The 14,039-nt window shown below is 34.9% G+C and overlaps 1 protein-coding gene across 2 annotated transcripts in view; it reads right to left on the bottom strand.

The window, feature by feature from the left end:
- LOC114657226 (adhesion G-protein coupled receptor G5-like) overlaps nt 1-14,039 on the bottom strand; it is a 40,363-nt gene that overhangs the window by 15,177 nt on the left and 11,147 nt on the right. For both annotated transcript variants that reach the window (XM_051931643.1, XM_051931644.1), the window contains exons 6-9: nt 10,974-11,084; nt 10,622-10,673; nt 6,541-6,638; nt 403-527 (exon numbers count right to left, since the gene is read on the bottom strand). In XM_051931643.1, coding sequence (XP_051787603.1) covers nt 403-527; nt 6,541-6,638; nt 10,622-10,673; nt 10,974-11,084 — 386 coding nt within the window. The remainder of the gene's footprint in view (nt 1-402; nt 528-6,540; nt 6,639-10,621; nt 10,674-10,973; nt 11,085-14,039) is intronic.

The following is a 14,039-nucleotide window of genomic DNA, read 5'->3' as shown; positions in this document are numbered from 1 at the left end:
CATTATAGGAGTACTGTATATTGTTTATTCATTGTGTTGCTTTCCTGTTGGAATACTGCTGATGCAAATGTGACATCAGAAATAAAACTAACTCTAGAGAAAGATATAGATTTTTGCCCTACATGAATACCACTTCAGATGTAGTGGTGTCATTAACATTGAGCATGATCTTCTGTGTGACAGAGTGTCTGACATTAATTACAGCTAAACAGCTCCCTTTATCTGTTCACTTTTTATCATTTGGCAAATCTCATTTCAATATGGGAACATAGTAAGTTGCACTTCTGTCAGAATGTGAATGAAGGCTTTACTGATATTACTAGGCAGCTGACAATTGCATAAATCACAGATAAGTTAGGTGACTTAAATTGGAAATGGTACCTGTTGAATTTCAATACTTACTTGGACACAATTGAGGAAGTGGGCTGATGTAAAAGGACAATAGTCAAGAAAAAAACTGACACACCACAACCGATGTATGAAATGTAACTGAGGGCATCCATGTTGTCTTCTTCATTGCAAGGTTCCTGATTGTGCAAAAGAAAGCATTATGCAAATATATGCTTGCAAAAGAATCTGTTTTTACTAGAATTAACTAGTATTGACATTAATACTATTTTTTTCCAAAAGATGACCCTCATAGAAAGATACTGTTTACTTCATTTGCAATATTGGGCATTTCTGTACCACTTCTGAGACCACTTTATCCTGAAGCCATCTCAAAAACCTACAACATATTCTATTCCTCTTTGCAGTAAGACTTTTTACAGATGGGAAGACTTGGCAAATTTAGTTATAAAAGTATAATAAATACGTTTCTAGACATACTTTAATTTGTCACATACTTTAAGTGCATTAAAACATCCAGGTTTAGTTAAATCAGAGGAACAAACTGCTAAGTTTTTTCTAAGAGAAACATCTTGCTTGTTTCTTGACCATTCTAGTACTTTAATTTTGGAAAACTTACGTATGTTGTAATGTGACCTGTATTAAAAAGAATTGTCCACCACGTGCACAGACAGTGACTGCAATAAAACACCTTTACATGTATGAAGCTAGACGTTTTCTTCATCTTTCAGAAATATTACCTTACATTGTAAGATTTTATTTTCTTTAATATTCAATTTGTTGATATTTTACAATGTAGTTTTTCAGTAAACGTCATCCTTTAAAGTAAAGGGTGTACACTAGTAATTAATCCCCTCCAGTAATGCTATAACCACAAAGCTGATTGGAGATACGAAATAAAGCAATAACTCATTATGGATCTCTGAGGGGTTTTACTCATTAGACCATTCATATGTTTTCACCCCGTGCTCTTTTAAGATAAAAACTGGAATCACCATTAAATATGTTCGACTCTTGCCATACTCCACTGACTCCCAAACAACATGAAGAAGTGTTAATTTGCACTGGTCATTTTTATAAATAAAGTTGTAAAAGTGTCATATAATATAATAGTTTATAATGTATGCATGTTTACACTCCAACTTTCAGATCTGTGATGTTTTAAATAAAATATTTTTAATAGTTTATTACAGTTTAGAGACTCAAAAAATTTTTAAAATTTTGCAAAGAACATTTTACATTAAATAAAACATTTGTGGAGTAATATATTATTCTGAACTCTATACGTAAGAACATAGGAGCATAAGTTTAACAAAGAAGAGGAGAACATTTTGTCCATCAGGCTTGTTTGTGTAGCTAATAATGTCACAATATCTCATACCTTTCAAAAGTTAAGGTTCCGGTTTTTTACATGAATATGATGTTTGTTGTACATTCTAACAATTCTGCATAAATAAATACTCTCTGACTTGAGAATTAAAGTGCTGAATGACAGCAAACAATATCTGAAATGGCCAAGAAAAAATCGTGTCACATAATCCACAAGTCAACTCATCCAGTTGTATGCTCACATTTTTGCATTTTTTGAAAAATATTAGGTAATTAAGTAACTTCAGAAAATGAAAGTAGTCCACAGACTGAAAGGCTCTTCACACAGGGTCATGCTTTTGAAATGAAGACAGGACTCTTAACCAATGTTATGACATTGCCTATAATCACTGAAAATGGTTTCTGTTATTTAGAGTATCACCTGATTTTGCACCACCACAGGCCTGATCTGGATGGCACTTGAGACCTTTCAGGTGTAAATTCATGTCTGTTTACTTAACACTGATGTATTGTTTCAAGCTATCCATTATTGTAATTTAGGTTCAGGGGAGTCTGAAATATATCTCAGGTACACATGAAGAACCAACCTTAGTCCAGGCACAAATCCAACAAACATCACATTCACATCACATTCATTCCCACAGTCTAACAGGACTTCGTCTCAGTTATGTGGTAGTGATCTTTTACTAAAAACAAGTTATTCAGTGATTCTGTTATATAGAGATTAAATTCATATTTTTGTGCTTGTATATACAGTACATGATATACCAATCAATGTGAGGAAACTACTTTTAATACATAACTAGGCAGAAAATGTTTACCTTTTAAATTGATACAAATTTGCACTAAAGATAATTTTTCCAGATAATTCAGATTTGCAGGATTCCATGGTTCCACAAAATCACTATTTTTCTCATTATGCAGTTGGATGTTCAAGAATGCAGTATATTTTGAATACGGAATGTAATAAAATGTTATTAAACAGTGGCACCTAGTGGAGGTTGTATCCAACTCAAGCAAATAAAGTTTGCTCAGGAACAATTTTATAAGCAGCTGAAGACCCAAATACAGACATGCTGGACAAACAGAAATTCTTCATTCTATTCTTTAGAGTTTCTGGTACAAATATAGGGCATACTTGAGGTGGATCCTGGAAGTGACTAGGGAATGATAAGCAAATTTCTCATGCAAATATTAGTTTATATATTTGGACGAGGCTGGGAATGAAAGAATATTGCGAGATCCAGAATTTAAAAAAATATGTCATTTTGATTTGGCCTTTTAATGTACAGTATATAATACAAAATATAACCTTGAATAAAGTTATAATATATTAAATAATTAATTATATTTGAATGCATTGCCATTACATACTGCATGTTGGTGAAGTACTGTATATACAGATCAATCATACACACAGTGTGCTACTGTAAGATTTGTTCTTATCAAACTAAACAACATCCATTACTCCAGCTATCGCCTACATGATGTAGTAGCATACTGCCACCAGCTTGTTGTGGTGGGATTGCAATGCTCATATTTCATATTGTGTCGCTAAGCATTACTTATGAGCATGTCAGAAATCTCTTTTCTTTTTTTTTTATTTATTATCTGGCTTCTCCTAACTCACTTGTATGAGAAATTTTGGATATATCCCTATTTGTGGCACTGAACAACCAAAACACATTCATTTTAGGCCATTTTTGGACCATATTTTGTGCAGGTAAGTGCACTCTTATGATAAACCCTAAACTAATAGCATAAATGATCAGAAGAATTTGGATTTGTACTTGATGTATCAACCAAATCCAGAGCTTCTCCTCCAATGAGATATGAGTGGTCAAAGTTACTCTTTTTCACAAAATATCAAAAAAGTGGGGATATAGGCATGTGCAGTGTCATGTTACACTCTTTTGAGGTTGCAAATCACAAATATAATTTGTTTAATATTAGATTCGTTACTTGTGGTCCTAACACTCTCCCAGAAGGTTACAAATGATGAATTTCAAAAATAAGAACGTGGAGTATATCTTCCAGACTATTTTAAAATCAGTGATTACGAATATAATGTTGTTTTTTAACCTTTACTTGCGATCTATTCCTCTTTGGATCTCTATCAAAGGGTGAAAATGACAAATGTCCATTACAATTAAGAATATTTAGCCTTTTAGCATTTACATTGAAGCACACATTTTAATATTTCAAATATTGGATGGAACTATTCTTGTTTATTGTGAACTTGTTCCTCATGAAGTAAATCATTGCATTTCTTATCAACACTCTGAATAAGGGCTACTTATGCTAACTCAGGCTTTTTCAGAAAGTTAAATTGTTACTCCTATCTAAATGAAGTTGTTAACCTATTTGAAACTTGATTTTCCAAGGTGACCATCAGTAAGCATAGTGTGGTCCTGTGGTGTTCCCGAGATGATAGTTTTTGACCAGGAGGCACAATGTGTAGTGATTTTTCAAATTTCTTTGACTGATACAACTTTAAACATGTGACTAGAATCCCAGGATACACCACAAAGTAATACTGAAGCCAAAGGACATAGGAGGACAATTGAAAGTAGGGGTACCACACAAGGTAGTACCTCTAATCTATTTAGCATTTCTAAGTCAACTTTTAATAAGACTGACAAAGTTGTGTAGCTTAATTTATCCTAGCATGACCACATCTTAAAGTTTTTTAAGACAAAATATTAGGTAATGAAGCAAAAATTGCAAATGTGTAAGTGATACCAAGTCTTATTCCAAAACAGAGTGTATAGGTGAGGGATCAGCAACATCCATTATATCCTGATGTCATTTGAGAGAATAAGGAGAAACAGGTTTCAAATCCAAGTTATACATAATCCAAAGTAGTCAGTTTGTACTGTCTGACTTTAACTTTTTCCATGAAATGTAGAATTTTTACCAAATCTAAAATTTACCATGACAACATATTAAAGAATATGCATTGTAAGCAATAATACAGAAAACAAAGGCACCTGCCATCTGTTCTGTACATTTTTTTCCTGACAACATTTGTTGGGCAGAATGACCTAATATCATCAAAATTGTTCTAATATGACATATTAAATGGAAACAACTAGATATCACCAATACTGACGAAGGAAATACACTTTTAACTAACTATATCAAGGGTAACATATGCAAAAGTATGATGTGAAGAGGCAGGTGACACTATAAAATCATCAATGGAAACTGAAGTGGAGATTACAAAGGGAACTGGATGAAATGACTTTGTAAACTATATACTATTGTGTCTGTACTTAAGGAATGAAATCGAAATGTATTTGACTTCAAATAATTCAGCTGCTTTGCTGCCCAGTTTTATTACTGGGCAGCAAACATACAAGCTACAAAAACCTGGACACAAATAGATGAACACACACAGGCCTGGTCCGCAATAGAAGTAAAATCCTGCAGTACTTCTTTATATTCCCTGCTTTGTGCCCCAATAAATGCAAGGTGTCTGCAATATACTAATAACCCAATTGTGCTTCACTCACTCAGAATATGGAACCAATGTAGAAAACATTTTAAGATGGAGAAGCTTTTATCAGTGGCACCTCTGCAAGAGAACCACCTCTTTCAACCCTCACAAGCATATGCAGTTTTTATTATCTGGAAAAGATTTGGGATTAAATTGCTTAGAGATCTTTATATAGACAACATCTTTGCATCCTACGAACAATTACATTCCAAATTTTACTTTCCAGCTACACATTTCTTTCACTATCTTCAAATTAGGAGCTTTGTTAAACAGAACCTGCCCAATTTTCCTCATCTTGCACCCTTGTCCATGATGGAAAAAATATTGCTCAGTTTCAAGGACTTAGACACCATCTCTGCAAATATAAAATTATTTTACAGTCCCTCCCTTTCAAAGATCCAAGAGGACAAAAAGATCTCTTAATCAATATATCAGAAAGGGAGTGGAAAGTAGCAATGCAGAGACTTCACTCGAGCTCCATATGTGCAAAACATACAATTATTCAACTCAAAGTTATATATCGAGCACATCTGTCTCGCCTAAAACTGTTCAAAATGTTTCCAGGGCAAGATCCAACCTGCAAACACTGCAATCAAGTCCCAGTCTCACTGGGTCACATGTTTTGGGCCTGCACCAAATTAACATCATTTTGAACCAAAATTTTTAAGTGCCTTTCAGACAGCCTTGGTGTCACAACCCCTCTTAACCCATTAACAGCTGTGGTTGGTGTTCTTCCACATGGGTTTCAAGTGGAGAAGGACAAACAAACTGTGATTGCATTCACTACACTATTGGCACGCAGACTTATTTTGCTAAACTGGAAGAATCCTGACTCTCCTCTTTTAAGTCAGTGGGAAACCGATGTTTAATACTATTTGAAATTGGAAAAAATCAAATATTCAGTTAGAGGATCTGTACAGAATTTTTTTAAAACTTGGCAGGATATAATCAATAAAATTTTAGAATAAGCTCTTAAAGCACAGAGGAAGAAGCAATTATCTCCGCATTTCTTTTTCTTCTCCATTCATCTCTACTGGCCTATTAAACTCATCAATTTAGGTATGTCTACAAGCCTTAAGTTTTACCCCGTTGGCCATGCTCTCTTTCTCAGGGGTGGGGGTCGACTTTTTTTTCAACCCTATTTTTTGTAAAAATTGATCGATTTGTATGAATGATTACAATAAAATTAATAAAATTATAAAAAAAATAATAATAATTCAACTGCCACATCTAATGATTCTATATATAAAATGTAAAAATTAAACAGTGGAATTCACATATTTTACAGAGAACCTTTAGAAATATGGCAAATTGTAATTTTTGGAGTATTTAAAATGTAACTGAAGTCTTTTCTCATACTATACCATCAAGACGGCAAAATAACTGAGATGGTAACAGTTACAGATAACCACAGTGTCCTCCAATTTGGTCGTACAGCCAAATGTACTCCAACTGCCTGTGCCTGCAAAGAAACATATGTGAACAATTAGTAGGATGCACAATGAAAAATAAAGGTGCCAAAGTGGTTCTTTAGAGTAATGACATAATGGAACCATTTTCGGTTCCCAAAAGAACCACCTAAATAAAGAAACTTTATATTTATTTAGAGCCATAACAAATTTCATAAATAATATATGATAACTGATTTGTAAAATACAAATGGTTCATGATTTTAAAAGGAATCTTGCTGCAATAACACAGGCAAGCCTCAGGTTTTCTTGATATGTCAGAATTTTGCTGGGTCAATAAGCACATTATCAATTATTACCTCTTAGGGGATGTATTGAAGTTGAACCTTAAAAAAATTTGAACTACAATGCAAGCAACTGTAGCAGCATAATGCCTGAGAGTCCAGTGTATCAGGGCCGTTCTTAACCATGGGCGAGCAGGGCAGTCGCCAGGGGCCCCGAGACAAAAGGGGCCCCATCATTCGAGGTTTTTTTTTTTTTTTTTTTTTTTAAGATCGACACAAGCTACGCATCTGTAATATGGAGTTTAATGCTAAGCTTACTGCACTTTCCCGTGACAAATTTGACCGTAAAGCCCATCTTGGACACTCGCTGGGAGTGTTGTGTAGATTCGGTTAAGGCTGTGCGATTCCAAGTTGCATCAATTTACGATGCAAGATTCTGTTCCAAACGTCGCAATAGCGCTATGTATCGCCTTGACCATACCAGTTACTGTCGCTGCTGGGGAACGCAGCTTTTCTAAGCTAAAGAAAATCAAGAATTACCTCAGGACAACCATGTTACAAGAACGATTGAATGCTTTAGCATTAATGTCCATTGAGTGAGACATTGTCCAATCACTTGATTACTCTGCATTAATTAAAGATTTTGCAAGTGTGAAAGCCCGAAGAGTTGATTTCGTTTCTTGAGCTTTATTCTGGAATGTTCTTTAGCCCAAGTTTTTATTTGGTAGAAAAAAATGGAAAATGGTATAAAAAACACACTTTTTAATTGTGACAAAAATAAATAAAATGCTCTAAAATTTATAAAAATATGCACCACTGCACTGCACATTTTGCACATGCTGTGCTTAGCTACATACCTCCATGCGGTGCCCAGTGGAAACAGGTCAAATCTGGCTGAACTGTAGCTAATACTACACGCATTAGGGCCCCCACAGTTTAATTATGCCCAGGGCCCCCAACGTCCTAAGAACGGCCCTGAGTGTATGCCATCTGATCACTGTAGGGAAAACCTATAAATTCCAAACTGGGAGAAAACACTGATAATAAAAGAGATCTCTTTAAAAGAGTGGGTGCTTTAATGGCCATGGACTTAAAAAAATGATCTGTTTCACTCTTGTAATGCTCAGTCAGATTAGATAATAATTTTATATGAAAAATTGAAGAAATAGAGGCAAAATTAAATGTCTGTAAGTAAGTAATCTACTGTATAATGACTATCCCTTTAATGCATACATGCATTATATTAAATGAATTTAGTGTAAAAATGAATTTATTTGTAAATGATGTTCTTTGTTTGTAAATGAAAGCTTTACAAATGCTTTAAAAGAAAGATAATTGTAGATTATTGGTGAGAGCACAACTGATGACTAGTTGGTTGAATACGTAAATTAACAAACAGTAATTTTAGCACAGGATATATGCTACAGACTTCAACAACATCCATCCATCCATCTTCCAACCCGCTGAATCCGAACACAGGGTCACGGGGGTCTGCTGGAGCCAATCCCAGCCAACACAGGGCACAAGGCAGGAAGCAATCCCGGGCAGGGTGCCAACCCACCGCAGGACACACACAAACATACCAAGCACACACTAGGGCCAATTTAGAATCACCAATCCACCTAACCTGCATGTCTTTGGACTGTGGGAGGAAACCGGAGCGCCCGGAGGAAACCCACGCAGACACGGGGAGAACATGCAAACTCCACGCAGGGAGGACCCGGGAAGTGAACCCAGGTCCCCAGGTCTCCCAACTGCGAGGCAGCAGCGCTACCCACTGCGCCACCGTGCCGCCCTTCAACAACATGTTTATTCTTTTATTTATTTGGGATTCATCAGCAGGACAATTATGACTTACACAAATACCCTACAGCTTGCTCTCTAGCTTGGTTTCAGCATCAGAGTAAAAATACAGAGGAAACATTTTAATTAGTCATTTGTCCATTAAGAGCATGTTGAATAAGGGATCTTGAGCACTTTTCAATGTTAGTGAGGACTGAAGACATTCATGCAGTAGTCATAACCATCTTCCCCATAGAAAGGGAAAATGCTTAACTAAAAGTGGGTTCTCTGCACTAACATTACAATGAGGTTAAAAGAGACGCTTGTGAGGAAACTGGGTGGATTAGATTTAGACAGACTTCAAGTATGAAGAAATGTCACAGAGGGAGAGAGAAAGAATGATAGAGAAGATGTGAATAGAAGAGAACAGAAGCAGAGCAGGAAGGAGTGCAACTGAATTAAAGTTTATTTAAAAACAAACAACCAAAATATTTTATTATTAATGATTATATAGTTAGTATTATTATTATTGTTATTATTATTTAAAAATTATCTTCAGGAAAGTTATGTACAGTGTGTTTGCTGTTTAAAAGCCATTTCTGGTGATACTAACAGATATAAAGTTCAAATAGGAGTATAAAGGTCTTTGGGCAGCAGCCTAATTGTTATAAATACGTAATTACAGTATGCCAAAGGCTAAACTGAAAGATGTGTGTGAAGTCAAAATGCCATATCTCAAAACCCATTTCTAGTATTACCGAAATTCTTAAAATAATAGCAAAGACCCCAGTTTGAAAACTGAGGCCAAAGCAGAAAGATGCTAGGGACAACCACAAAAAAGGTTATTTACAAAATTTCAAAGGAAGATATGGGAGGGGGCATAGTTCCATATGAATTCTCTTTACAGCAGATGGTTGCAGTAGCATGTGAGGCAATATATCACAAAACAGCATAATAATTTTGACCAACAGGATAATGGTTTATAAAATTTGTTTGGTTAGCTGATAGTTAAGTTTTCTCATTCAGATTCTTTTTAAAAGTGGCCAAGATTTCAGTTTCAACTGCTTGACTTGGTACTGTAGTTTGTTCCAAATTTACACAGAAGTTAATGTTAACAAGTGCTTCTTGATATCTAACTGTACTTAAAGCTTTCCACCAGTGTCCTTGAGGGCATGATTCACTGAATAGCTGAAAGAGTGCTGCTTAATCAGTTTTGTCAATGTCTTTGAGAATTCAAAAGACTTGATCATTGTCACGTGCTTTTGTATGCTGCAAGCATTTTGTCAATGTCAATTTATGTTTATAGTAACATTAAATAACCAAAGCTGACAGTATAATAAAACACAGCAATCTAAAAATTTATTTCAAAAGCAAATAAAATTACACAAATGAAATAATAGAAAAAGGAAGGGCTCCAGAACCCAAAAAAGCTGTAGAAAACAAACAAGCATTGAGCTGAGCTTTAAAAGTACTAACTGATAAAGCAGTCCTAATGAAGAGAAGTAGACTGTTCCAAAGATATGGGAGCAGCTACTGAAAAGGAATGGTCTCGCCTTGATTTCAGATAAGAACAAGGAAGAGTCTAAAGTGACTTATGGGGACTGGTTTGAGGTTACACTGGCATATAACCATTTTTTTCTTTTTCTTCTGCATTCAGTAGGAGGAAGTCTGAGCCCACCTCTGGCCTGACTTCATAGCCAACATGAAACAATGGAAAAATATCAATAGAATTAGGCACATTAAGTGACCAATGCATAAGCTCTTTCTTTCTTTCTTTCTTTCTTTCTTTCTTTCTTTCTTTCTTTCTTTCTTTCTAAGAAATTCTAAATTAAATTTATAAGAGACCCCAAATATGCCAGTCCAGGCAAACTACTTAACAAGAATATAAACTGTAATTATTAGGGCCAAATTAATAGCAATTGGCCATTGTACTGTAGAAATCACAAGAAGAGGCAAAAAAATTGCATTACCGTTTGACTCTGGCATCCAAAAAACACACAATGGTTTGTTTTTCAGAATTCTCTAAAAAGGAAAGATTTACATTTGCGTTATTATCAAGGCTCTCATGTGATACAGAAAAACATTCACCTACTTACACTGTTACATAGTGATCTATCAATAATTTCTCTGCAGATTTTATTAATTTAAATATGATGGCTGCTCATCATTTCATTTAAAGTGATATTTAAATTACTTGGAGAAACAAAGTAACATATTTTAAAATTTAAATTACAAAGCTACACAAGAAAACAGCAAAGAGCTGAGTCTAAGGAGAAGGGTTTCTAAATATACAAAATGATCTGTCGAACACAGTCTACTTACCATGGATTGTGAGATGAAGAAATTTAGGACCACAGGATTGCTAAGATTTGAAATGCTTGTGTTCTGCACCACAATATCAATTACCAGATTGTGCAATAAATTGGTGTCATTCTGGTTCAAAAAGAGCAAAGTTTCACTGTCTGACCGTTTTAACCATCTAAAGTTGGTAGCCAACCAGCCATTAAAATATAAAGGAATTCCTGTCATTTAAGTTGTAAAACAATTAACGTGACCTCCTAGAGCACAGGTGTCAGACTCCGGTCCTTGAGGGCCACAGTGGCTGCATGTTTTCATTCTAACCATCTTCTCCATTAGTGAGCTGTTTTTACTGCTTATTAACTTCTTTTGCTTTAGTTTTAATTAACTTGACTCAGAGCCATTGAATTAAATAACGGGCTTAATTAACAGCAAGAATCAGAGACTGTTTGGAGTGAAATTGGTTGGAGTTTGAAATCCCAGTTTAGCTGGTCATCTGTTGACTCGTGTCACATCTCATGTCTGTTTGGCTGCCATTTAATGAAGAAACAAATCAATTCAGAGCGCTGAATCCTTAGAAACAGGGCTATTAAAATGAAGGGAAAAGGAGTTAATTAGCAGTGAAAACTGGTCAGTGATTAGGAAAAGGGTTAGAATGAAAACCTGTAGCCACTGCGGCCCTCCAGGCCCAGAGTTCGACACCCCTGTAAAATAACTCCCTCATCTATTACACTCACAAAATATTTCTTCAGATACATTGCAATTACTTAGTCCATTTCTTTTACAACTCACTTAAATTTTCTAGGTGTCACATTAAGAAATATAATTCATGAAAAAACAATAGTAATGGATTCCACTGCTTTATTTAACAGCACCACTCAAATATGTAATTTCTGAAGTATATTGGCATTACTCAAAATGAATATGTTTTTAAGATTAAAAAAATATATTTTTAGAAACAATTGTCATTACACATCTACTTTAATAAGAATCAACTGAAAATAAACATGCTTATGTATATGTTTCTAGTACAACTGACATAATTTGTTTAGTCAGTCTTAATAATTTTGTGCATTTATGTTTATAAAAAGCAAATTAATTTCATTGGCTTTGAAACAGCAATCAGGTTAGTTTGCCACGCAGCAATGTTGCCAAATCAGTTTTTTTTTATTTTACATTTTCAATGGATACAGAAGAGGATTGGACATAGTGCTAATTTTTGTGGCTATTTTCCAGAATTTGTGGAAGTTTTATATTATTTTTGGTGACAAAAATGCCTTATTAGTATAAGTTTAGTTAAATTTGCCCTCTTTTAATATGGCAGAATTTTAGCATTATCCAATCATTTATTTGACTTGTCATAACAATAATTTAACTGTGGAAGATTGTTTTGTTTATGACGGTGGCTTTGGCTGCATATGCCCTCAATAATCTGGCCAACGTACTGCAAACTCTACACTACATGGGCAGGTTTTTCTACTCCTTGTGACAACTGAATGTTTCTAACAATTTAATTACCTTGGTGTGATTCATAATTTGGCAATTAGTGAATTAATGAATGAACCCTGCTGAATTTGCTTCACCTCCAATTTGATGAAATCACAAAAATGTTCTGAACTTCGCAAAATGTATTAAAGTCAATGGGAAAGGGTGAATTGAACTAATTTTGCAAGAATTTTAATACTTTTAAGTGTCCCTGAGAGCTAGGCAAAAGTCAGCTGAAAATTCTGGACTGATTATTGTGGCTCAAATCAAGAATAAAGAAAAGCCTTGTAAATTGTAAGAAATGTTTTTATTATTTCACAGCATGTCCTGTGTTTTCTGATGGGGGGTGGGAGGGGGAGAGAGCTCCTTTAAGGCTTGTTTTAAAGATCAGCCTCACCTGGAGTCCTGTGTACAGTTTTTGTCTCCAGGCTACAAAAAGGACATAGCAAAGCTAGAACAAATGTCCAGAGAAGAGCGACTATGCTGGTTCCAGGGCTACAGGGGTGGAATTATGAGGAAAGATTAAAAGAGCTGAGCCTATACAGTTTAAGCAAAAGAAGATTAAGGGGAGACGTTATTGAAGTGTTTCAAATTATAAAGAGAAATAGTACAATGGATCGAGACTGTTACTTTAAAATGAGTTCATCGAGAACACAGGGACACAGTTGGAAACTTGTTAAGAGTAAATTTTCCACAAACATTAGGAACATCGATAAGCTACCCAGCAGTATGGTAGACAGTAGGAATTTAGAGACTTTCAAAACTTGACGATGTTATTTTAGAAGAATTAAGTTTATAAGAATGGTGAGCTTTGTTGGGCTGATAGGCTTGTTCTTGTCTAATGCTCTAATGTTTCTAAAGAGTACCCAGAGTAAAAACCCAAGCAAATGTTGGATGATTATGCAAACTACACACAGACAGCAACCACCCTATAATTTGAATGGCAGCAAAGCTAATTATTGCATTTTTGTCACTACTACTGCTTAGTCATTTATAATTAGTAATAATAATTTAGAATGCCAGAACTGTGGCGATGATGAATTCTATGTAAAATTGTGGAGTTAATTTCCTAAAACTCAAAAATTGTTTGCCTAAATTAATCCTTTTTTTCTCCCTCCTCTTCCTTTTTCTAGACAAGAGCATCTTCTGTACCTTTTTTAGAACTGAACTTTCAGTACTTAATTAGAGGAAAGCATATCTGCCTTTTCTGGTGCTCATGTACTTGCTATGCATTTATACTGTGACAGTGCAAAGTGAAGCACTGGCTGGGAAGTTACAACATGCCAAACTGTCCCATACATTTGTTTGGAATCCTCCCACACAATCTAAGCATGCTGTACTGATCAATAATGTCTGTTTCACAAAACTAGATCTGAATGAAGAGATCCCATAACTGGTCATGTTTCATCAAATATCTTGACTAGTGTGAACTTGTCGTGCTTTATGAAGATAAAAAGTTTGTTTGAAGTAATCTGAAAGCTGATTAACAATTAAAATATAGAGAGAAACAATGTAGGGACAATATCCTCAAATTCAGTATAGTTTTCTGCAGTAGAAAGAGGTTCCCTATGTCAGTCTTCAGGTTAGCATGTATTTTTTTCTCCT

Source organism: Erpetoichthys calabaricus, chromosome 9 (assembly GCF_900747795.2).
Source record: "Erpetoichthys calabaricus chromosome 9, fErpCal1.3, whole genome shotgun sequence".
NCBI lineage: Eukaryota > Metazoa > Chordata > Cladistia > Polypteriformes > Polypteridae > Erpetoichthys > Erpetoichthys calabaricus.
This window is presented reverse-complemented; position numbering and strand designations above follow the sequence as displayed.